Genomic DNA, 25,951 nt, shown 5'->3' with positions numbered 1-25,951 from the left:
CACACCAGGCAAATGTTGGGGCTGTACCTGAATTAAGGCCATGGCTGCTTTCTTTCCACTCCCAGCCCTTCAATCAATCAATACTGATCTGCATTTAGGGCAGTCGCCCAGGTGGCAGATTCCCTATCTGTTGCTTTCCTAGCCCTTTCCGAAATGATTTCAAAGAAATTGGAAATTTATTGAACATCTCCCTTGGTAAGTTATTCCAATCCCTAACTCCCCTTCCTATAAATGAATATTTGCCCCAGTTTGTCCTCTTGAATTCCAACTTTATCTTCATATTGTGATCTTTCCTATTTTTATAAATGCCATTCAAACCTATTTGTCTACTAATGTCATTCCACGCCATCTCTCCGCTGACAGCTCGGAACATACCACTTAGTCGAGCAGCTCTTCTTCTTTCTCTCAATTCTTCCCAACCCAAACATTGCAACATTTTTGTAACGCTACTCTTTTGTCGGAAATCACCCAGAACAAATCGAGCTGCTTTTCTTTGAATTTTTTCCAGTTCTTGAATCAGGTAATCCTGGTGAGGGTCCCATACACTGGAACCATACTCTAGTTGGGGGTCTTACCAGAGACTTATATGCACTCTCCTTTACATCCTTACTACAACCCCTGAACACCCTCATAACCATGTGCAGAGATCGGTACCCTTTATTTACAATCCCATTTATGTGATTACCCCAGTGAAGATCTTTCCTTATATTAACACCTAGATACTTACAATGATCCCCAAAAGGAACTTTCACCCCATCAATGCAGTAATTAAAACTGAGAGGACTTTTCCTATTTGTGAAACTCACAACCTGACTTTTAGCCCCGTTTATCAACATACCATTGTCGTCTGTCCATCTCACAACATTTTCGAGGTCACGTTGCAGTTGCTCACAGTCTTGTAACTTATTTATCACTCTATAGAGAATAACATCATCCGCAAAAAGCCTTACCTCTGATTCCACTCCTTTACTCATATCATTTATATATATAAGAAAACATAAAGGTCCGATAACACTGCCCTGAGGAACTCCCCTCTCAACTATTACAGGGTCAGACAAAGCTTCACCTACTCTAACTCTCTGAGATCTATTTTCTAGAAATATAGCAACCCATTCAGTCACTCTTTTGTCTAGTCCAATTGCACTCATTTTTGCCAGTAGTCTCCCATGATCCACCCTATCAAATGCTTTAGACATGTCAATCGCAATACAGTCCATTTGACCTCCAGAATCCAAGATATCTGCTATATCTTGCTGGAATCCTACAAGTTGAGCTTCAGTGGAATAACCTTTCCTAAAACCAAATTGCCTTCTATCGAACCAGTTATTAATTTCACAAACATGTCTAATATAATCAGAAAGAATGCCTTCCCAAAGCTTACATACAATGCATGTCAAACTTACTGGCCTGTAATTTTCAGCTTTATGTCTATCACCCTTTCCTTTATACACAGGGGCTACTATAGCAACTCTCCATTCATCTGGTATAGCTCCTTCGACCAAACAATAATCAAATAAGTACTTCAGATATGGTACTATATTCCAACTCATTGTCTTTAGTATATCCCCAGAAATCTGATCAATTCCAGCCGCTTTTCTAGTTTTCAACTTTTGTATCTTATTGTAAATGTCATTGTTATCATATGTAAATTTTATTACTTCTTTGGCCTTAGTCTCTTCCTCTATCTCGACATTATCCTTGTAACCAACAATCTTTAGATACTGCTGACTGAATACTTCCGCCTTTTGAAGATCCTCACATACACACTCCCCTTGTTCATTAATTATTCCTGGAATGTCCTTCTTGGAACCTGTTTCTGCCTTAAAATACCTATACATACCCTTCCATTTTTCACTAAAATTTGTATGACTGCCAATTATGCTTGCCATCATGTTATCCTTAGCTGCCTTCTTTGCTAGATTCAATTTTCTAGTAAGTTCCTTCAATTTCTCCTTACTTCCACAGCCATTTCTAACTCTATTTCTTTCCAGTCTGCACCTCCTTCTTAGTCTCTTTATTTCTCTATTATAATAATGTGGGTCTTTACCATTCCTTACCACCCTTAAAGGTACAAACCTGTTTTCGCATTCCTCAACAATTTCTTTAAACCCATCCCAGAGTCTGTTTACATTTTTATTTACCGTTTTCCACCGATCATAGTTACTTTTTAGAAACTGCCTCATACCTGCTTTATCAGCCATATGGTACTGCCTAACAGTCCTACTTTTAAGACCTTCCTTTCTATCGCATTTATTTTTAACTACCACAAAAACAGCTTCATGATCACTAATACCATCTATTACTTCAGTTTCCCTATAGAGCTCATCTGGTTTTATCAGCACCACATCCAGGATATTTTTCCCTCTGGTTGGTTCCATCACTTTCTGAATCAGCTGTCCTTCCCATATTAACTTATTTGCCATTTGTTGGTCATGCTTCCTGTCGTTCGCATTTCCTTCCCAATTGACATCTGGCAAATTCAGATCTCCCGCTACAATCACATTTCTTTCCATGTCGTTTCCCACATAGCTGACTATCCTATCAAATAATTCCGAATCCGCATCAGTGCTACCCTTTCCCGATCTGTACACTCCAAATATATCAAGTTGCCTATTATCTTTAGAAATGAGCCTTACACCTAGAATTTCATGTGTCTCATCTTTAACTTTTTCGTAGCTTACAAATTCTTCTTTCACCAGAATGAAAACTCCCCCTTCCACCTTTCCTATCCTATCTCTACGATACACACTCCAGTGCCGTGAGAAAATTTCTGCATCCATTATATCATTTCTCAGCCATGATTCAACTCCTATTACAATATCTGGTAAATATATATCTATTAAATTACTTAATTCTATTCCTTTCTTTACAATACTTCTACAGTTCAACACTAACAATTTTATGTCATCCCTACTTGATTTCCAGTTCCCTGTTCCCTTATCACCGCTCCCTAGGCCATCCCGTTTCCCTGAATGTACCTCCCTATTACCCTTCCAAACAAATTTCCTAACTTATACGTACCACTGCGGTTTAAATGAAGGCCATCCGAGCGCAGATCCCTATCTCCTACCCACCCATTAGGATCTAGAAATCTCACTCCCAGTTTCCCACATACCCACTCCATAGTCTCATTTAAATCCCCAATCACCCTCCAGTCAGTATCCCTCCTACACAGTATTCCACTGATAACAATCTCCGCTTTCTTAAACTTCACCCGTGCTGCATTTACCAGATCCCACACATCTCCAACTATGTTGGTACTTATATCAGCTTGCCTTACGTTGTTGGTACCAACATGAAACACTACCACCTTCTCCTTCCCCTCCTCCCTCTCTTCTACTTTCCTCAACATCTGCCTCAACCTAATTCCTGGATAACATTCTACCCTGGTTCCCTTTCCTCCACACACTTTCCCCATGTGTCTAACGATGGAATCCCCCATGACCAGAGCCTCAACCCTACCCACCTCATTTGATCCCCTCCCCTCCTGGTCAGCCCTATCTTTCCTGATAGCTGCAGAAGCTACTTCCTCCTCCCTTTTCTCCTTCCCATGACCCTGTTCCACCTGTCTTTTCCTATCCTCTACTCTACATTTCCCTTTCCTACCTTTTCCCTTCCTCCTACTTCCATGCATCTCAGCAACAGTTCCCTGTCCCTCATCTGTCCCATTGTTGCCATATAAGACAATGTGTGATGTGAAGCCAATTCAATATATATATATATATATTTTACATTTCCTCGGTACTTCCTTCATTCATTCATTTTCATTCTCCACCCTCAAGGGATGGGGCAGGCCACCTTGAGAGTTACGCCCTCTCTCTGTCCAAGAGATGCAGGGGGGTTGGGGAGATGTGATGGAAGAAAGAGGTGGGTAAAGGATGTGAAGAAGGAGGAGATGGGAGAGGAATTGTTAGCCCATGTCTAAGGGTTTTAGAACATTTTTTTCTTTTTTAGATCTAACGTACGAGGGCCATCCGGAATGTAGTACCCGTTAGCGCCGCATGAAGCGCTGACGACTCGCGTAGCCACTGGGCAAGGTCAGACCACGTCAGTGGCTTGTCTGCCTGCTCCGTGCTAGGTTGCGTGACGCTAGCATTGCCTGTGTTGTGTCTGTAATTGTTTAAAATGTTTAAACAAATTGAGAACCCCACCAGTTGTGAAGTGAGGGCCGTGATTAAATTTCTTAATGCACAAAACGTTCGACCTTGTGATATTCATCACCAATTAACGGAGGTGGCATCATGCTCATTCACCAACCAAACCAAAAAAATTCAAGGCAGTTCTGTCCACCAGGAAACTCATGGCAACCGTTTTCTGGGATCGCCGAGGTGTACTGCTCATTGATTTTATGGCCTGTGGAGACACAGTTAATGCTAATGCTTATTGTGAAACATTAAAGAAATGACGGCGGGCAATACAAAATCGATGGCGAAGTCAATTTTCTACAGGCGTCATTCTCCTTCATGACAATGTCAGGCCTCATGCAGCTGCGATAACACCACAACTTTTGCAGCAAGTCAAGTGGGAAACCGTCAACCATCCCCCGTATAGCCCGGACTTGGCCCCTTCGGATTTACATCTCTTATTACATGTAATAAATATCATTTTTGGTCCGTATTGATGATATCTGATTAGAATAATAACAGTAAGTTATTTATTAAATTGACCACCTAATCAATACAATAAGTCATTGTCTTGGATGATTTACATTGATCTAACATACATACATACATACACATCCCACGTCGTTCCATCTTAAGCGATGGGTCGGCAAATGAGGCTTTTCCACCAGTTGCGGTCCCTGAACTTCTCTCCTTCTTCAATGCTTTCCAAAGTATGTCCTCTCTGTTCTTCTCTCCTTCTTCAATGCTTTCCAAAGTATGTCCTCTCTGATGAATGTCAATCTTCACCATGTCCTTGTACCTGAGTCTTGGTCGCCCTCTTGGTCTTTTGTCTTCAAGTTTTAGATCGTACATTTTTTTTGGTAATCTGTTATCACCCATGCGTCGCATATGTCCATACCATCTCAGTCGCTGCACTGTTATTTTGTCCTGCTGTCTTACAACTTGAGCCTGCTTGCGGATTTCCTCATTACGGACTCTATCCCTCCGTGTTTTGCCTATCATGCTATGGACAAATTTCATTTCTGCTGCCTGGATTCTACTAACATCTTTGTTTCTCATGGTCCATGTTTCGCAACCATAGGTCAGGATTGGTACGTAATAAGTTTCATATATGACTCTCTTACATTTTGTTGGTATTTTCTTGTTCCATATTATGTCTTTAACTATTTTGTAAAAGTTGCTACCTGCCTGAATTCTGTGGGAAATTTCCTTATCTATAGAACCAGTATCAGAGATAACACTTCCAAGATATTTGAATTGATGGTTCATCTGTAGCTGTTTCCCCTCCATTTCAATGTGTCCCATTGGTTGCCCGTATCTCTTCATGACTATTAACTAAAAATGGTACATGTTTTGCCTAGTATGAAGGCATCATCAGCCATTGTCTTAACCATGGAATAAAAATAGCACTTGATTAACTTGTAATATGATGAAATTAATTTTAAAAATCTTGAAGAGAAACTAAAAATAACATTAAAAATTACAATGTTGGTTTTAAAATTTTTTTTTACAATGTGAAGAATTACAAAGGTGAAAGTAATAAAATTATTGACATTAAAAGGCTGTAAAATGGACCAAGTAACAGATTGTGATGAACAAGTAGTAAGATTGCTGTAATATTAAGTTGAGTGATTGGCAGTTATAATTAGACTCTGACGAGAATGACGATCAGTCATATTTATTCAAAAAGTAATATTGAGAAAATAATGTTGAAGGTTGGTCAAGAGATCACTATATTCCTTTCTAGGAGACAAAAGACGAAAGTCATAGGCATATGGTAGAAATGTAGAACACATTGATGAGAAGATAAAAAGTTGTAGAATAAAGGTTGAAGAACAGTGTTAAAATTGGACCTTAGTGGACCATCTCAATTTGAAGCGATGTTAAAATGTTGTAAAGAATATGAATTTATTGACAGTTGAATCATTTGATGAGGTGAAGATAGCTTGTTCGTTATAAATTAAGTGTATTGACAACTGTAGACTTCTTACTACGAGTGTTGTAGCTGTAGGTTTGTGTTGGAGGGTGAACTCATCTCTTTCATCTTTTTCATCTCTTTACGAAGCTTAAAGACTTTCTGGTGGGAAAAAGATTTGACAGTGATGAAGAACTTAAACGAGCCGTGACTACGTATCTCAATATGCTGGCGGCGGGGGACTATGATGCTGGAATAAAAAAACTCGTCCCACGTTATGACAGATGCCTAAATTTGCTTGGAGATTATGTGGAGAAGTAGAGTAAAGTATGCTCTTACCAATAAAAATGTGTATACTTGTTAATATTTACTCCTGTGTCTTTATTGCGCAAACGGGTACCAGTTTCCGGATGGCCTTCGTATATACACTCTACAGTTTTAACCAGTTATATACTAGGATTTTCCTTATCCATCCTATGCCTAGAATGGTACTTCCTTACTCCAGACAAGGTTTCTTACACTCTGGTAGATTGCATTGCCCTGTTGCACCCTCTTGCTAATCTCTGCATTAATTCACTCCCTAGGTATTTGGAACTGTCGAGAATTTGAAGGCTTTGGCCACCAAGTTTCTCAGTGCCTTTTTCCCATTGATATCACCATGGTCTTGGCTCTCCCTGTAAATTAATATTTGCCCCAACTTGTCCTGTTGAATTCCAAATTTATCTTCATATTTTGAGGTAGCTCCTGTTCAATTGAAAGGACCTGAAAATTCTGACCATATCCTTTACAGTATTTCAGTAAAGAGTGCACCTATATGCCTTTTGTTTAGAATAAGTGTTATTCATTGTGAACTGTGCTTTGTGTGTTGGAGACAGACTGCTTACATCTCAGTGCATGTATGTTACAGGTGGTCACAGTCAGGGAGCCGTGGAGTGGGCAGTACGTGGGAATTAACTCATTTGGAATGGGTGGAGCTAATGCTCACCTCATCCTACGCCGACCAGTCATACCTCATCGTAAGCAACAGGCTGCAGACCAGCAATGCCTACCCCAACTTGTTTGTATGTCTGGTCGGACAGAGGAAGCAGTGGATACTTTGATTCACGAGGTAATTTACGACAGAAAGAAAGTCAGGATTTTGGTGGGGTGTCATTTTTAAAAATTGCTAACTTATACATAAAGCCTGATTACAGTAATGCACATACTAAAAGTAATTTTGTGGTCATTTTTTGTCGTTTTTCACTTTTAGAAATTTTTTCAATTTTGTTCCATAATTTTTCATTTTGGTAGTTTTTTTACTATTTTGTTTTTAACACGTTGGCTGCCAGAGCGGTACATTGTACCACTCAGTGAGTGTCTCATGAGGCCACAGCGGTAATGTACCGCTGACAGGCATTGCTATATGACTTTCCCTGCCGGGCCGGTGGACCGCTGAGCTGTTGAAAACGCTGTGGTAGCATAGCGCTATGGCCTCGGAGCAAATCCTGGTGTGCTTGGTTTGTAAAATATAGTCTGTATTTTTTATTAATCCAGCCTCCTTTTATTAGCAATATGTGAGTATGTGTCCAATCAGTTTAGCCATGTGCTTAGGTGTGCCGGGTTTGCTAACTCTTGCAAGTTCAAGATTTTGGAGATTGTGGGTTTGAATCCTACTGCTGGGAAACCTGATTATGGTTTTCTGTAATTTCCCACTTTCACTCCAAGTTTATGCTCACCTATTCAATAGGCCACACTGATTCCTTCCAAGTTGTTGCACCCATACGTGAGCTGATTTCTACGCTTATCGCAATAAATATAGCGTAAATATGAGCGTATTTGCATTTTCTAAATTGACAAAATTCATTGACGACATAGCAACATTTACATTACCATTGAGCATTTCGCAAGGAGTAAACAGGAAATAAATATATTTCAAATTTAATTTGGTGAAGAGTTTTTGTGTGTTGCAAAACGTAACAGATCAGTTTGACATGGACACTACTTACCAGAATTATCATACTGAAGGGCTAGCGTTATTATCTTCCGAGTTCGAGAAGAAAGCAGTTTCATTTTTATCACTAACTTCTCCGTTCACTGGTAAAATAACTTACAAATATCTTGCAAGTATTTCACACACACCCTACTGTAAAACAAAGAGTGCCTTGCGATTGTAGTCCTAAGCGCTAGTAAACAAATCGTGGCACGCTTTGTTATCTACAATGTGTACTATCAAGCAATGCAAGCTTCTAGTACTGCTCTGGCTGTCTAGGCAAAACCATGCAGTGAACTTTTCTGTGGGGCCACGGCGGTACCTCGGGGTGCTGGGAATTTTTATTGTATTTCGTACGTACATTGAACACTTAAGTGAAATATCACTTCGAATTTTTCTTTACTGCTTATTTACTACATGCCTAGAAGAAAAATTGCTTTGGCCACCGGGACATTTCTTGCTATGTGTCCTGGCAGTCAACGTGTTAAGTTATTTTTCCTTGTTCTGAATTTCTTTAAATGATTTGCAAATTTACCATTGAAGATCACACTACAGTTTCATTTTTTCTCCAGTTCTCCTGCATATGGGCACTATGCTGTTTCTTCTGTTCATCCATTCATCTTTCCATCTTTGCAGTTCTTTTGACTTGAAACTCTTCTAAATTTTGAATCGTGGTCCGAAGTGTTTTACTGTCTAACCATCTGAACTTCTTGGATGCTGGACTTCTCTAGATCTTTATGAACTTCCTTTCCCTGAATTATTATTATTATTATTATTATTATTATTATTATTATGAAGAAGGACCTGGACGATTACGACAGATAGTAAAGCAGAAGAAGGAAGATGAAGCACAAGATGCATTAAGCATGACATACGCCCTGAAGTAATGCGAGAGCGATTTCCGGGGCGGAGATAAACGTCGTGGGTAAAGGGAGAATTATTATTATTATTATTATTATTATTATTATTATTATTATTATTATTATTATTATTATTATTATTATTATTATTATTATTATTATTATTATTATTATTATTATTATTATTATTATTATTATTATTATTATTATTATTATTATTATTCACTCAATTTAATATTTTAGGTAAATGTACAAGGTGGACAGAAACAACATGAACCTGGTATATGACCGTTGAAATCTTGCGCCGTTTTCACTTTATCAGCTGCCAAGTTAGCCAAACAGATCACTCTGCAGGTGAATTCAAATGGTCTTTGCAATGTGGTGTTGTAAATCTGCATAGATCAAATCATGCCCTGTAACACCTAATTATAACTTATTTAAGTATTGAATGGTGGAATATATGTTCCACTTAAAGGAATAATTATTTTATTATCACCCTGCATAATGTCCTTCAATTTTTGGGTCATTTTCTTGCTCATTTGGAGTCATTTTTTGAGGGTGTTTAGGTTGTTTTAAAGGTAATTTTGCAGCATCCAAAATCCAGATTCTGATGATAACAAATAATGATAATATTTATATTACTTTTACTGTTAGACAGTGTTCATGTTCATACATAGTTTGTCTCTTTTACAGACTTCATAAGTGAAATAATCCATTTGATTAATGAGATGAAGTCATCATTTGTCACTATTGTCTCTGTTCTGAAACTAGCATTAGCTTCATGCAATTATTATAGGCCTTTAGGCTTTTTCAGTCATGAAATTACCAGTGTTCTGCTGCAGTTGATGGAATTAAATTACAATTCCCTTCTTCCCTTCTGGGAACTTAATTTCAGATAATCTAGATATTTTTGGCGTACAGTAGCTTCGTGAGTTTGTAAATAATACCAATGACTTTAGTGAATCTATTACTGTGATGTTATCTATAGCCAAATTGGAGTAAAACTGTCATACGCTTAATAATAATCATTCTGAAATGTGTGTCCTGTTTGCTATTGAAAGTCATGGTTTGCTGCTGTTATTTCTGTCTTGAAACAAGCTCAATGAAATTAAATTATGGTTTCCTTCTAGGAACCTAATTTTTTGATACAGGCCAAAGGCAGGCATTTATACAAGTGGAGGCACATGTGTTTCTCCTGCATTGTCCTGCATGGGAGGCTTGCAGTGGTGTCTCAATGGCACACTAGCACCAGCGTCTTGGAAAGGTGTTGCATTCCAACTGATGAGCCCACTGTTACACTGGGGCGAATTGCTGGTAATTTCACGATGGAAAAAGCCTAAAGACTTAAAGAGCCTAAATGTTTTTAACATTTGCAGTGAAATTAAATTATGGTTTCCTTCTAGGAACCTAATTTTTTGAAGTATTAACTTTCTCGTAATATTGTGCATTTCATGTTCAGGTTGTTGAAAATGCCCAAGATGTCCCGTTCCTGAGTTTACTACGAGAGATTTATGCAACTGACACTCCAGGCCACAGCTACAGAGGGTGTGCAGTGCTGCTACCTGACGGCAATGAAGTGAAACATATCCAGCAGGTTGGTACTGAAGTTCCATCTAGCCCACTATTTAATGACCATTGTTCATCTTGGTAAAGAACAAATCAACTAGATTCATTGCTTTGACTATTTATTTATTCACTTCAAAAGCATCACAATAACAAATGAAACTTATCGTAAAGAGATAAACTTAACAATAATTACACCAAATTTAACACTAATTACATAACCTACAGTAAAGATATAAGAATCATCAAAAACCTCTAATGGCATCAGAAATCTGTGGTGAAGATTGATGATGCTACATCAGTCCATTTGGAAATCAGGTGAGGGGTTTGACAAGGCTTTGTGTCATCCCCATTCAGTTGCGAATATTATTTCTGGTTGTGTAACTTTTTTATAGTGTTTTAATTTTGTGCTTATTGAGAGGCCTTTTTGTATTGTATCTGTTCTTGGTCAGTTTATGTATTCTATTACACCAGGTCTTCTTTTCATTATAGTTGTATGTTATTATTTCTCCTAAATATTCAAATTTGTCAACAGTTTTGATTTCCTAGTTATCTATTGTGATTTTATTACAGTAGAAGTCAGCTATTGTGAGTACGGCATATAACAAGAACCGTGTTATAACGACAATTTTTGTCCATATCTTTAAAATTCCTATATTAAACTGTGTATTATCCTTTGGTTACAGCATCCGTTACTACGAGCGATTAAGCGCGCACGATTTATTCCAGTAACGATATTTATGCACCCAGCTATTTATTGCATACGAGCGATCATTTTCGGTATCATTTCCTCGCTATGTCCACTAGTGAGCCCTCTCATCTGCATACGAAGGCAATGTCAGAGTCGATTAGTAATACCCGTTGTCTGCTGTTCTGTAAAGAAAATGGAAATGAAAGAGAAAACATGTTTTTGTAATAAATGTGAAAATAGTGTATCTGATAGCAGTTGTTAACCCATTAAAAATGAAGGCTGAAGTAAACGATCACTTAATTTTAATGCTAAATACTGCAATCAAGTAAGATACACCTCAAGATATGCCAGAGTGCATCACTGATTTCAGAGGTTAGTTTTATATTTTCTTGCATCTGGTTAAATATCGGAAAGGCTATTATCATGTAAATTTGTAGAGGGAATGTTATCATTTCTGTACTGGCGCTTGAAATATGTTTTCATGTTACATGTAGTACAGTTAAGTTATGTTAGGTGATGCTGTTTGGATAAGAAAACTTAAACGTTGCCACAAAACGCGATCGATCATCTTTGGTACTGCAATGCCCAAGGACACATACAACAATGAATAAAGCGCAAAATTACTTACCATGGGGCAGTAGCATCAAACATAAAATGTGGAAGGGCCCAGAAATATTAAGGAATAAAGAGGACAGAATCTTAAATTAATACTTGAGGGGTTGCCAGGGCAAAGCAACTAAGACTACCAAATAAGAGACTAAATTAAAAGTTAAATCAAAATATTTACTTAAAGAATAAAGGTTTAAATTTCATTAATATTTACAATTGAATTATCTTTTTAAAATAATAAATTCAATGAGAAATTATATTGTTTTGAAATATTTACATAATGAATAAATAAATAAATAAATAAATAAATAAAATTGAAATTTCATGAAAATTTACAATTGAAAAGTTGGCACCTTTCAAATTAATAAAATGAAAGAACCCGCCCCCCCCCCACCAAAAAAAAAATATTGAGAAACAGATATCAATAAGTTACTAAATAATATTAAGTTGAACCATTTGCTTAAAAACTAAGAATACTGAAAAGCTGATAACTTCATAGATTACTACATTAATTTGAATATTAGGAAAATTAAAAAATGGTTATCTTTAAATTATTAATAACTAATATTTAATTAAAAGGTTGACACGTGTGTAGATTATTACTGTGAAACTGATACACTTTAAAAAAATTAAAATTTAATTTTAAGGTATACCTTTCAAAATAAGAATACTGGCCAGTAACTATTAATCTGGTTAAACTGAAATTTGTTTGCATTCATTCTTACGTGAATGTTTAAGCAATTATGAATACACAGACACAGACACAAACACAAAATGTGTCAGAATCAGCAGTTAAATTTACACAAATAGATAATTAAATTAAAATGATAATAATTGGTAGAAAATATTCCCCAAACCAATTATAAATTTACAAAGGGAAGAAAAAAATTCATGTTTCACAATTAAAACGGAACGACGACACACACAAACTGAACCAGCAGCTACTCAAGCCAAGCTATAATTCATTTTATCCCTCTACTGCATACTGTTGCCTTTAGGCAACAAATAACTTGTGGTTGGCTCGTAGGATTTAAGCGCGGAAGATACCGACACTTAATAATATGGACAGGGAATTGGTAAAATAACACAGTGGCGGTGAATATTTAATATCAAACTTGGAAGCGAGACGGTAGCTGTCAATATGCAAAATCAAATCGTACGCAGGGAACTTATAGGCCTAATAATGACAACTAAGAAAGGAGAGTGGAAGGTGCAGGAACCCTATGAGGTCCATGGGAAGGTATGGCGTTATGGGGGAGAAAAGGTTTACGATCATCACCTCGAAACTCATCGTATTAACATTAACAAAACCAATATTACAAGAAACAAAGTAATCACATAGCAACTGATACTTAATTCTCAAATCAAGGGGGTTTAAAAGACTTTAACAAAATACGGATCCACGACACGGAATCAAGACATACTTAAGTAACTTAGAGAAAAACTCGATTTAACATAGAAAGGTGATGCTACATTACAATGTATAGTTTAAAACGAAGTAGGTGAAAGAATTGAAATTACGGCAACGGAATCTAGGGCAAACTTGGACACATTAAATTTAAAACTTTAAAAATTACATTAAGCAAATAAATACCAAAATGCAAAAGGAATTATATTAAATCAAACGAAATCAGAAAACATAGAGAAAGACGGAGTCGATTAGTAATACCCGTCGACTGCTGCTGTTCTCTAAAAGAAAATTCAAAATGAAAGAGGATAATATGTTTTCGTAATAAATGCGTAAATAACGTGGTTGATAGCAGTTGTTAACTCTTTAGAAATAAAGGCTTAATTCAATGATCGCTTAATTTTACGTAACTGATTCAGAGTATAGTTTATGTTTTCTTGCATCTGGTTAAATTTCGGAAAGGCTATTCCCACGTAAATTTGTAGTGAGGAGGTTATTTCTCTTTGTGCGCTTGAAATATGTTTTCACGACACATATGTGGTTATGTTAGGTGACGCTGTTTGAAGAAGAAAATTGAAACCTTTGCACAGAGCCCTCTGGAATGATACTATAATTTTTTCAGAATGAAATTCATACACTTTCACGTTGTATTGGATTTTGAAAAATAACAAACAGATAAGCCATAGTGTTGATATCATCTGCAGAAACGGAAGTTTTGAACAAACCGATTCCCGTATCATACAGATTTTAATGTGTATGGGTTTTTTCCCGACTTTTACAAAAAATCGGATATAACGGCAATCCGTGAGTAAATTTTTTGCCGTTATGAATTCCAGCTGCAACAGTCTTCTACAGTATTTTTTTGCTGTTATGAAGCTAAATATGGACTAGTTATACAAGCTACCTTCTTCGCTTTCTTAAGCTTACACCTTTTTGTTTACACACTGTAGTAACCACAAGTTTTTCAACCTCACACTGCTTTTCTGCCATTTTTCTGCTGAGATGTTCTACAGTTTTGCAGGTTCTGTCTCTGGATCATCCCTCAACACCCACAACTATCTTTCTCTCATCTTATCTCATTTACCCGCATATCTTTGTGCACCATTCTCTGTAGGTTCATTCTCTTCAGGCAATCATAAAAGGTTAATCTTTGTTTCTTCATAACATTCGTGATCTTTTCAACTCTCGCATACAGTTCCTGGTTTGACCTCAGGTTGAAAACAAAACCATCAAACACTTTCTTAGGACCCAAAATCCTTTGAGCAACTTCATTTCCTTTTTCTCAATTGATATATCTTCCATTTTTGCAAGTGTTTGTGCAGTGTAAAGACATGTCAGGTTGACTAATATGCAGTAGTGTCTCAGTTTAGCCTGATAGGAGATGGATTTGGATCTGTAAGTATAATGGCTCATTTTAAATCTCAATTCTGTCTTCATTGTTCTCTCCACCAGTACTTCCTTTTCACATCATTTGGGATAATAATCTCGCCAAGGTATTTAAATTTCATGGTCGTCATAAGCCTTTTCAATGCTGTGAGTGGAGTCTCTCTGTCTGAATCCATATACTCGCTTGTTTCATAGGAGATTATCATAATCACAAAGACTCGCACACGAGATGCTGTCAATTGTATACACTGTTTTATTTACAAATTATATACACATTATATGCACACATTAATGAACCGTCATTTCGAACAAAGCAATTGACTGCCACATTAGCATGTCTACCAACTGTCAACATAACTAAATTACAATATGAGTTCACACACTTAATACGACTAGTGACACGCACTCACAACAACTCAACTCAACTCCCAAGACTGTCTCTTTATATACCTTGCCTGGACAGGCTACTAGAAAAGTATGACATAACATGTTTTCTCGTATCTTTTCAAGTCACAAGTAACTATTCTCATTTTGTTCCGTATTGAAGAGACAGTAAGTAAACTCTTTCAAGATTAAAATTATTGTGTCCACCTTTTCAATACAAATATATATTTTTAGTGGTTAAATTCTACATGAATGAAACACACCAGTTAGGGACATGTTTCGCCCTAGTTATGGGCATCTTCAGCCTATATTAATCCTAAGGTCAAGAATTAAAAATATAAACATTGGAACTTATAGTAAACTAACTTAATACTAAATACAATTGTCTTATGCTATTTACACAGTTTACAATATGTACAGTATGTACAATAAGTGCATTAACCTTGCCAGAATTTATGAACAATAAATTACAATTTTTACAATGACCAGACCTCCAATTGTAGATTGGATTGATCACAACTTGAATTGGGGCTTCTCAATAGTATTGACTAGAATTTATCACTGTGTGCATTGGAGCTTCTTCAGCTGTTATAGTCGCCTGAGTCATAAGAATTTTTACAACACCGGAATCTTGGATAAAATCGTAAATATTCAATTTATAGTCCACATGTAGTTGGAAATGAAATCCGTTCAAACGAAGACAACATTTGGGCCAAAAATAAATGAAATTTATATAATTGTAAATTTAAGAGGGCTTTCTTTTGTATGTTGCTTTAATTACATTTCTTATCCAAATCTCGTTGGCCTTATTCTGAATTCTATTCGTATTATGAACAATGAAATTTGAATTAACTTATTTTATAATGACTAGAATTCCAATTGTGGATTGGATTGGTCAAGCGTGAATAGGGGTTTCTTAAAATGTATTGACTAGAATTTATCACTGCGTGAGTTGGGGTTTCATCAGCAGATATGGTTGCCTGAGTCGTAAGAAATTTTAACAATACCGGAACCCACTCTCACTCCATTTCGAAGATCACTTTCAGTCAACTTTTCCCTCCACTCTCTGATTACCTTCTCCAAAAATCAATTGAAGAGGAGTGGGGCATGATCATCCCTCTGCCTCAGGCCTGTTCTTATCTCAAACGGTTCCAACAGCTCGCCCAGGCACTGGGGAGTGTATGTTAGTGAGAGTCTATTGTAATAGTGCCACCAACTTTTAGTGGATTCCATTTTTTAATGTTATTATTATTCATTTATTTACTGTTTTTTTTTTTTTTCAGATGTTTCATACAACACATTAATTACTACTTACATGTTCTGGCTTATATTTAACATGAGCTAACTTAACATTGTTTGTACACAGGTGAGGAAAGGGCCAGTGTTTTTTATACTGTCCGGGCTTGGTTCAGAGTGGTTGGGCATGGCGCGGGATCTTTTGCATTTAGATGTTTTCCACAAGGCCGTGCTGCCCTGTGCTGAGGTGCTGGCTCCCTTGGGTATCGATCTGATCAACTTGCTACAGTCGGACAGGCTGGGCTCTCAACTGGAACACATCTTTGTGGCCATCGTCGCTGTGCAGGTGAGGTGTTTTTGTAAGTTCTTCTTCTTCTTCTTCTTCTTCTTCTTCTGTGAATCTATCTTGAGACAGGTATCAACTGGACATCTTCCGTGATTCTCTGTCCTGAGCATTTTGTTTCATTTGTTCATAGCTTCTTCCTTGCATGACTTCTGTTAACATTCCAAACCTTCTTCAGATGCTTCATCTATCTTTTTTCTTTCCTCCTCCTCCCTCTGTTGAAGACAATTTCTGCATAGTTTGTGACCCAACCAGGACATCATACTCTTCCTTATTGTTTTCATCAGGTGTCTCTTCTCTCCTACTCTTCTTAACACTTTATCATTTCTCACTTTATCTATCCACGTCACTTTTTCCATTCTTCTCCACAATCATATTTCAAAACCTTTTTAAATACTATGAAGAGGTAGTGGGGCCCTTTGGATATGGGGGAAGGAATGCGGAAGGCGAGAATGTCCTAGATTTCTGTGTCAGAAATAACATGATAATAAATAACACCTTCAAGAAACAAGACAGTCATAAAATAACCAGATACAGCTGGAATGGAAGAACTAAAACAGTCATTGATTATGTAATAACAGATAGAAAAAGTGGAGAAGGCATGAGAGATGTAAAAGTTATTCCCAGTGAATGTTTAGACAGCGATCACAGGCTACTGATAGCTGACTTGAACTATAAGGTTGTGCGAACACCAAGTACACAGAAAATACCAAGAATAAAGGTTTGGAAATTGAAAGGTGAGGCAAATAAAAAAGCTTTTCAAGACTTACTAATGGAAAGGGTACCAGAGAATGAAACACAAAGTGCACAGGAGGAATGGAACCTGTTTAAAACAACATTAGTGAGTTGTGCAGCAGAAGTATGTGGCAAAACAAGAGGAGGGAGAAAGAAGAAAGAGATCAGTTGGTGGAGTGAAAAAGTAAGAGAGGCTATTAAAGACCGAAATATGGCAAAGAATCATAAAGCTGTTGAGAAGCAAAAGCAAATGCAAGGTGTCTTACCACAAGATAACCAAAAAATAGCCGACCTCGAACAAATATATAGAGATAATAAATTATTAGTGAAGAGAATTGTGAAGGAAGAGAAGGATAACAGTTGGGAGATGTTCACACAAAAACTAGAGGAGGGCTCAAAAGGGAATCAAAAGATGTATGGAATATTGTAGAGTGGGAGATCAGACAAAGAGGATATTAAAGCAATTGAAACAGAGGATGAAATCCTAATCCAGAATGTAGAAAACATCAGAGAAGGGAAACTATTTCGACAAGTTGTTAAATGGCAATGAAGAAGAGAAGCATGAAAACAATGAACCTATCAAACATGGAGAAGAAGAAAGACCAATTACGTGGTCAGGAACAGAAAATGCCCTGAAGCTTATTAAAGGAGGAAAATCATCAGAAGTAGATTGATTATCTGCAAATATAATCAAAGCAGCAGGCACCAAGGTCTTCAGTGGCTACATCGAACACTAGGAGTAATCTGCAGAGAAAATAAGATACCAGATGAATGGAAAAAAGGATCAATCATACCAGTATTCAAGAAAGGAAGCAGAAGAAAGTGTACAAACTACAGAGGAATTACCCTGCTACCATACTGCCTCAAGATACTGGAAAAGATCATAGCGAAGAGATTAAGAACAAGGATAGAACATCAGTTTGAAGAAGAACAACACAGCTTCAGAGGCAACAGAGGAACAATAGACCTAATTTTTGCCATTAGACAACTAATGGAAAAGTACAGGAAAAAAGGGAAATATCTGATAGTAGTGTTCCTAGATATAGAAAAAGCCTATGACAGTGTTCCAAGGAGCAAAATATAGGAATGTCTGCATAAACTAGGGGCTCCAAGTTCTCTAATTCATAAGATCCAATTGCTACATGAAAACTGTGAAAGTAGTGTAGATCTGAATGCTTCCAGACAAAGAGAGGTGTACAAGAAGGCAGTGCACTATCCCCACTACTTTTCCTTGCACTCATGGATGTAATCATTAAAGAAATTAAAGCTGCAGAACCTGGAGATTTTAATGTATTAGTGTTTGCAGATGATGTTGCCATTTGGGGAGAAACAGAGCAAGAAATCCAAAGGAAATTAGATTGCTGGGTCAACAAATTTAAGGAATATAAGTTAACTGTGAGTAAGAAGAAAACAGTAGCAATGAAATTGAGTTGAACACCCAGTGAATGTGACCTCAAACTTCATGGAGGGAGAATTGAATGTGTATGTAGAAAGCTTCAGCTATCTTGGAAGTATTGTATCAAACCAGGGGAGTGCTAAATTGGAAATCCAGAACAGAGTGACAGAAGTCAACGTTCTTCTACCAGGTACGAAATCTAGTGTGGGACAAAGCAGTTCCCATAAAAGCCAAACAAACAATGTTCAAATCTTACCTCCTGCCAATCATGACATATGGGTTAGAGACCTGTATATTATTGAAAAGAGACCTTAGCAAACTGCAAGCATGTGAAATGAAATTTTTACAATCTGCTATGCAAAAAACAAAAAGAGACAGAATTAGAAATGAGTGCTTTAGAAATGACATGCAAGTGACCTGTACGATGGAAGAAGGACTATGGATTGCACGGTTGAAATAGTTTGGGCATGTGCAAAGGATGGAAGAGACTAGAACCCCCAGACAATACTTGGAAATGGCAGTACCAGGGAGGAGATCTGTTGGACGTCCCAGAAGAAGGTGGCTGCACCAAATAAATCCAGACCTTATCGAGAAAGGAACAAAGGAACAACACTGCAGGATGTAAAAGGAGTGGAACTCTATAATGACAGGGACCGATGGAGGCATATTGTCCACAAAAGTCCTACCCGGCCCACTGGAAGGATACCCCGATGATGATGACGATTATTAAATACTTTGTATCTTTCTTCCTTAATGTCTATGTTTCAGCTCTCTATGACACCACACTACACAAAAAATCTTTCTGAAAGCCTCTTTTCCAGTAGCAGCAATTAGGGAGGGGCAAGGAAGGGGGCAGTTGCCCCCTCCCCCAGTTTGTGGAGGAGACATTACATTTTTATTCCATTTTATCTGGCTGAGACTAGGAATTATATGAATTATTAAAACAAGGAATTTGTACAAGCCTTGTCAGGTAATTTTCTTTAATTATTAACAAAATTATTGGTGGAAATACACACAAAATGTCACTTGTCACGGTTTACCGATTTGTATAGCGGCACAGCAAGTAGTGGAGACTTCGCATGTGCTATGAGGAAGGGTAGCATGGGTACATTTTTTGCCGAGATCATGGACACTGAGATATGATTCACCCACTTGCCACGCGCATTCATCAGTCTGGCAGTCTCTTTAGTGTCTGTTAGTTTCTTAGTGTGTAGCAAATGCTAAATGACTTTTAACTGTATAATCACTCCGTACTTCTACTTAATTGTAATACATGTGTAAATATTGTTCCCTTGGTGAAAGTTTAATTGTATAGTATTGGATCAAAATCTCAAAAAAAATATTATTACCTATCGTATTCACAAAGACGCACACACGAGATGCTGTCAGTTGTGTACTCTCTTTCATTTACAAATTATATACACATTAATAGTTGCACATCAAATGAACCACCATCTTGAACTCAGTTGACTGCCACATTAGCATGTCAACCAACTACGGAACACTTGACCAATAGAACATAACCGCTTCAATGGCAAAACCACAACATGAGTTCACATACTTAACTCGACTAACCACTCTCGCTAACAACTCAAGGAAACAACCAAAGACCGTCCTTTATATACCTTGTCTGGCCAGGCTTTCAGAAACGTATGGCACAACATGCTTTCTTGTATCTTCTCGAGTCTCCAATAACCTATATACAAATGATTAGAACATTCTGTAAAGCTCGAGTGGCAAAGGTGTGTTGTTCTAGAATCTTACCTTGTGTTGTACAACATTACATAAGATTTACACATCATATTTACAAGTAATAATAAATTATATACTGTTAATTATGTATTCTTGCATTAAATAAGTAGTATTAATAATGATACAGCAGAAGTTTCGTGACATAACCTCACATGTTCTCTTACACAAGACAGATCTATAACACACAAATAATAAATGATACGACCATGATTAATACCAAATAAAATCCGTACTGACAACCTGTCGTACATAACTACGTAGATAATAATAATAAAAATAATAATAATACACATAAACAACTTCATAAATTGAAATACCAGCATATATAGCCACACCTCAAAAAAAAAAAAAAAAAAATACCTCCTACTAATTGAGCTCGATATTTTCACTGTTTACCCATGGGTTTAGAGAATTGTTTCCAAGTTATACTAGTCCATTACACACTTACGTTGTTAAACAGTCAACCTTTATTTCTCTGTTGAAATTCACTCAGAGAGTATTAAAAAACCATTATGTAGCTTTTCTCCAGTTTTGATATACAGTATATCCCCACGCCACCACCCGCTATATCCCAGAAACCCGGGTACGTTTTGTTGTCTGTATATTATTGCCCCTCCCCCCAACTTCTAATTCCCACTCACCGCTACTGCTCGTTTCCCATAGATATTCTCCTTCTTACTTCTTCTGTACAGCTTCCATTTCATGTTAACAGACTCCCCAAATATCTGAATGACTTTATTGATTCCAATTTTATTCCCTCTAGTGTTAAATGAACAGCAGTTTCCTCCTTTCCTAGTCCTATCATCCTGCCGATGTTGACCTTCATTCTGAACTCTTTGCCCACTCTTTCAGTATTTTCCAACATGACTGGTAGATCTTTTTCTGATTCTGGTAATACCACCTACATTTCTATATGTGACTTTATTTTTCTTTTGAATTTGGGAACAAGTGGATTTGAACCCTACTGTTGGCTGTGCTGAGAATGGTTTTCTGTGGTTTCCCATTTTAACTTCCAGGAAAATGCTGAGACATTTCCCATCCACAGCCCACAGCTGAGCCTTTCACCTCTTTAACCAATTTCATTCACCATCATTAGCTCCTCAACTGAGGTTGGCATCAGGAAGGGCATCCAGTTGTATAAATATGCCATATAATATCATTTCACCTCATCCCCAACCTCCTATTAGGAAACAGGACTAAAGAGTAGTCATACAGTGAAACCTCATTAGTGCTTTCCTCATTAACACATTTTCCTGCTTAGCACGTCGTAAATTCAAAGTCCCAATTCTCCTCGCATTTAAATCTATATAAAAATACCTCACTTATCGCATCACAAATTTTCGCTATTACCGCTTAATACGATCACATTTTTCATAGCCCTGAAAATGTTATTTGTCATCCCTTGTCTAGCAAACATTGATTTCCAACTCAGACAAGAACCGTCAGTAGGCTGAGGGCCTGAATAATATCTACAAATTGAGATTCCTATATACATTCAATCTTGTCTTGATGAGACAGTCTGTTCAAATGAGAGAATGTTCTTGATAGTCGAAAACTATCGGTCATGTATAATAACAAGTGGAACCTGTAGAAGTTCGTATTAGCAGAATGCTAACAGGAAGCGTATAACTTGCAAGGAACTTGTGTCTAGTGTTCATATATAGCAGAATGCTATGATTGGAGTCGGAGTACTGTAGGGGACTTGAATGAGTAGCAGAATGCTTGGATGGGTGCTCGACGTGGCTACGGGATGCAGGATGAATGAGGCGATGTCCAGAGGTGAAACCTCATGGTCAGGAATCAGTCCACCTATTCAGAACACATTTTTAAGAGGGTACCTCCGTGTCTGACTTGCGGTGTAGTCTGGTCGTTGGACACTGTAGGAGTCCTGGAGAGGCGAGAAACATTGCTCCTTTTATAGCGCTGGCTGACGTCACCGACGATCACGTCAGTGCACTGCAGTCTGACTCATGGTCTCTGGAAACATCCATGTGTCGGGCGGGCTGCGGAGATTGTAGGCGCGGAGGACACTCACAACAGGTTCAGTGAAGTTATTTTGCGTGATACAGTAGCCTTTATCTAGATTAGGAGCATAATCGTGTGAATTTGACTAGCATGGTGCATATTTGTATGGATACGGAAAAAGTGAAATTTCTTTCTAATGAAGAAAAGATTAAAATCTTTCAAAAAGTGGACTGGCATCTGCATCTTTAAGCACACAGAGGCAATGCCAATGTTTCCTAGTTTTGACTCGATCGACTTGGTCGAAGTTTTTCAGAATGGTGGCCAAAGTCATTCTGTCACAGTCGCACATGGCCGAGTATAACCTCCAATTCATTGTCTAAGAATGTGACCAGAAAATAATGTTTTGTAACCCACCGCTCTGAAATAAAAGGCTTTCACTAACATTTGTTTTAGAAAGAGTGTGATCTGCAATAATACTTGGATATTTTTATTGGCCCCCGTGCATTTGTTTTCACACCATTCAGTGCACTCATCATTTTATAAGCCCCAGCAGAAAAGGTTTTCATATTTGTTCTCTCTTGTATTTCACACCTTTTAATACTTTCCTCTCATCTTGAGAAATGGTAGATATAGTTTTCACTGTACCTGTGGATACATGACGTAAAATGCCTTAATGTCAGAAAAAATCATACCTAGCGTTTCTATATCCTTGTTGGATGGTTTTTTATTCGTATATTCAGTAGTACGTTTTCTCGCTTAACACGTTCATTTTTGTTGTCCCCTGCAGAAATGTCTTAACAAGGTTTTACTGTAGATATATTGCCATTATTATACTTTATAATGGTAATTGATGAAACTGTGAAAGTGGTGGTGGTCATTATAGTTTTACAATTGACTTTACGTTGCACCAACACAGATAGAACTTATGGCGACAATGGGTTAGGAAAGGGTTTGAAGTTGGAAGGAATCAGCCGTAGCCTTAATTAAAGTACAGCCCCAACATTTGCCTGGTGTGGAAATGGTAAACCACGGAAAACCATTTCAGGGCTGCTGACAGTGCAGTTCAAACCCACTATCCCCCGAATGCAAGTGATTATAGTTTTATGACGAAATACAACTTGGTAACTATCCTCTATTAACACTAATCAGAAGGAAAGCAGATGTCTGACACTTCAAAAAATGAAGGTATCAGCAAAAAAGAAAGACAAGGCCCACTAAGGGCGTGGAAATGAAAGACTCCTTAGACCTTGAATGCTCTAATAGCCTCAGGATCTGAAAAGAACATGAGTTGACCAAGAGAGGTCAGATAAGATAGATTAAAGTGAGGAGCCTGGCACAATTAAGTGGAAACAATGCAAGAGCTCAGCTAAGGGCCTTGTGATCGCCAACCCATACTACCAGGTTAAGTGCCCAGGGGCTCCGTTTAGTCAAAGGAAGTGTTAGGTGAAAGAGAGACGAAAGTAATGCTGTTTGCTGATAATTTTGTAATGGAGTCCGGCTCCATGGCTAAATGGTTAGCATGCTGGCCTTTGGTTACAGGGGCCCCGGGTTCGATTCCCGGCAGTGTCGGGAATTTTAACCATCATTGGTTAATTTCGGTGGCACGGGGGCTGAGTGCATGTGTCGTCTTCATCATCATTTCATCCTCATTATGACATTCAGGTCGCCTATGGGCGTCAAATCAAAAGACCTGCACCTGGCAAGCCGAACATGTACTCGGACACTCCTGGCACTAAAAGCCATATGCCATTCCATTTCATTTCATTTGTGGTGGGGAGAAGTGGACACTAAGAAAGTGCAAGAACAACTGGAAATACTGAACGAGAAAATGTGTAGAGAAGAGCAAGACGATTGTGAAAACAGTAGCTGACACAGTTAGAAAAGAAACCATATTCAGGGCTGCCAACAGTGGGGTTCGATCTCACTATCTCCCACATGCAACCTCACTGCTGTGTGCCCCTAACCGCATGGTCAACCCGCTCAGTTAGCATTTCTTACTCTGTCTCTCCTTGTCTTTCCTACCATACTCTACGAACTTCATCTCACTGGCCTGAATTTTACTCTCATTCTTGTTATCCAACCTTGCATCGTACATTATTTCACTTCCCACATATTTGAAGTATTCAAAAACCTCAAGGTTTTGTCCCCTGATACTAACGATTCCTTCTCTTGTCATCACCACTGTTTTGCTCTTCTCCACACTGATTTTCATACCATATTTCTCAATATTTTCATTTAAAGCCTCTAGTTGGATTTGCACTTCTGTATTGCTGACTCCCCAGATCACAACGTCATCTGCAAACAACAATATTTTAGTATCTCTTCCATTTCTTGCCTTTGTTTCCGTTAGAATTTCAACAATAACCATTATAAACATAAGTAGAGACAATACACTTCCCTGTCTTAGTCCAGTTTGGTTTCTAAACCAGTCTGTTCTCCCCACTGGAGTCTGGACATAACTGGGACAATTCTTATACATTGCTTTCACTAATTCCCTTGATTTCCTTCCACATCCTTTTCTTTCCAGGGTTTCCCACACCTTTTCTCTATTAACACTAGTGTATGCCTGCTCTAGATCAAGGAATACCATCACCAGTGCTTTTCCATACTCCTACTGTTTTTCCATCAGTAATCTCATGCTATACAGCTGGATCATGGACTACAACAAAACGAGAGGAGAGTAGAATACAGGCAGCAGAGATCGTGGTATCGAGGGTAAGGCCAGAAAGGATAGAATTAGAAATGAAGAGATAAGGAACAGGACAAGAATCTTGAAACTTCAAGACTGGATAGAAACAATAAAGCTAAAGTGGTATGGACATATGATGAGAATGGGAGAAGATATAGTGTCAAAAAAACCTTTTTCAGAGAAGTTAACGGGAAAGAGACCACGAGGAAGACCCCGAAAGAGGTGGGCAGATTAAATGTGGGAGTGCATAGAAAAGAGGGGAGGAAAACCAGAAGATGTACTTAAAAAAGGAGAAGAGTGGTGGAGAGACAGGCAGCGATGGAGGTCCTTGATTCATAACCTGACCTGGGAAGCTGGAAACGGGAAATGAAGATGATCATGATGAATCTCATGGATATAATAGGGTCTATCATTGACTTGCCCTGTCGAAATCCATATTGCTCTTCTTTTAAATTTTTCTCCACCCTTCTTCTCATTCTCCTTTCTATTATTCTCTCCATTATTTTGGCTTGTGACAACAGTGTAATTCCTCAATGATTGTCACATACCTTCCTGTCACCTTTCTTAAATACTGGTATTATTACACCTTTACACCAATCATCAGGTACTTGCATTTTCCTCCACATACTGTACACCTTAGCAGCCTATATAACCAATGTAGACCAATATGTCCTGCTGCCATTATCATTTCCACACATATTTCATCCATCCCTGCTGCTTTTCCTGTTTTCACTTGTTTAGCAGCCCTTTCCACCTCTGCCATTCCAATATCACTTTCTATTTCTGTATCACCCTGATTTACCACTACACTCTTTCATACTTCTATCATTGTTAATATAGCTAAATTTTTTAAATATACTTGACAAACTTTACCACCTACACACTACGTATTTTATACACAGACATGTTGTCACTCCTTCGGTAGG

At 37.8% G+C, this 25,951-nt stretch overlaps 1 protein-coding gene across 1 annotated transcript in view; it reads left to right on the top strand.

The window, feature by feature from the left end:
• Window positions 1–25,951, top strand: part of LOC136856807 (fatty acid synthase) — a 242,002-nt gene that overhangs the window by 44,593 nt on the left and 171,458 nt on the right. Inside the window, exons 7-9 of the mRNA XM_067134931.2 lie at window positions 6,947–7,147; window positions 10,328–10,459; window positions 16,264–16,491. Of these exons, the coding sequence (XP_066991032.2) occupies window positions 6,947–7,147; window positions 10,328–10,459; window positions 16,264–16,491 (561 nt within the window). The remainder of the gene's footprint in view (window positions 1–6,946; window positions 7,148–10,327; window positions 10,460–16,263; window positions 16,492–25,951) is intronic.

Source organism: Anabrus simplex, chromosome 1 (assembly GCF_040414725.1).
Source record: "Anabrus simplex isolate iqAnaSimp1 chromosome 1, ASM4041472v1, whole genome shotgun sequence".
Lineage (NCBI taxonomy): Eukaryota > Metazoa > Arthropoda > Insecta > Orthoptera > Tettigoniidae > Anabrus > Anabrus simplex.
This window is presented reverse-complemented; position numbering and strand designations above follow the sequence as displayed.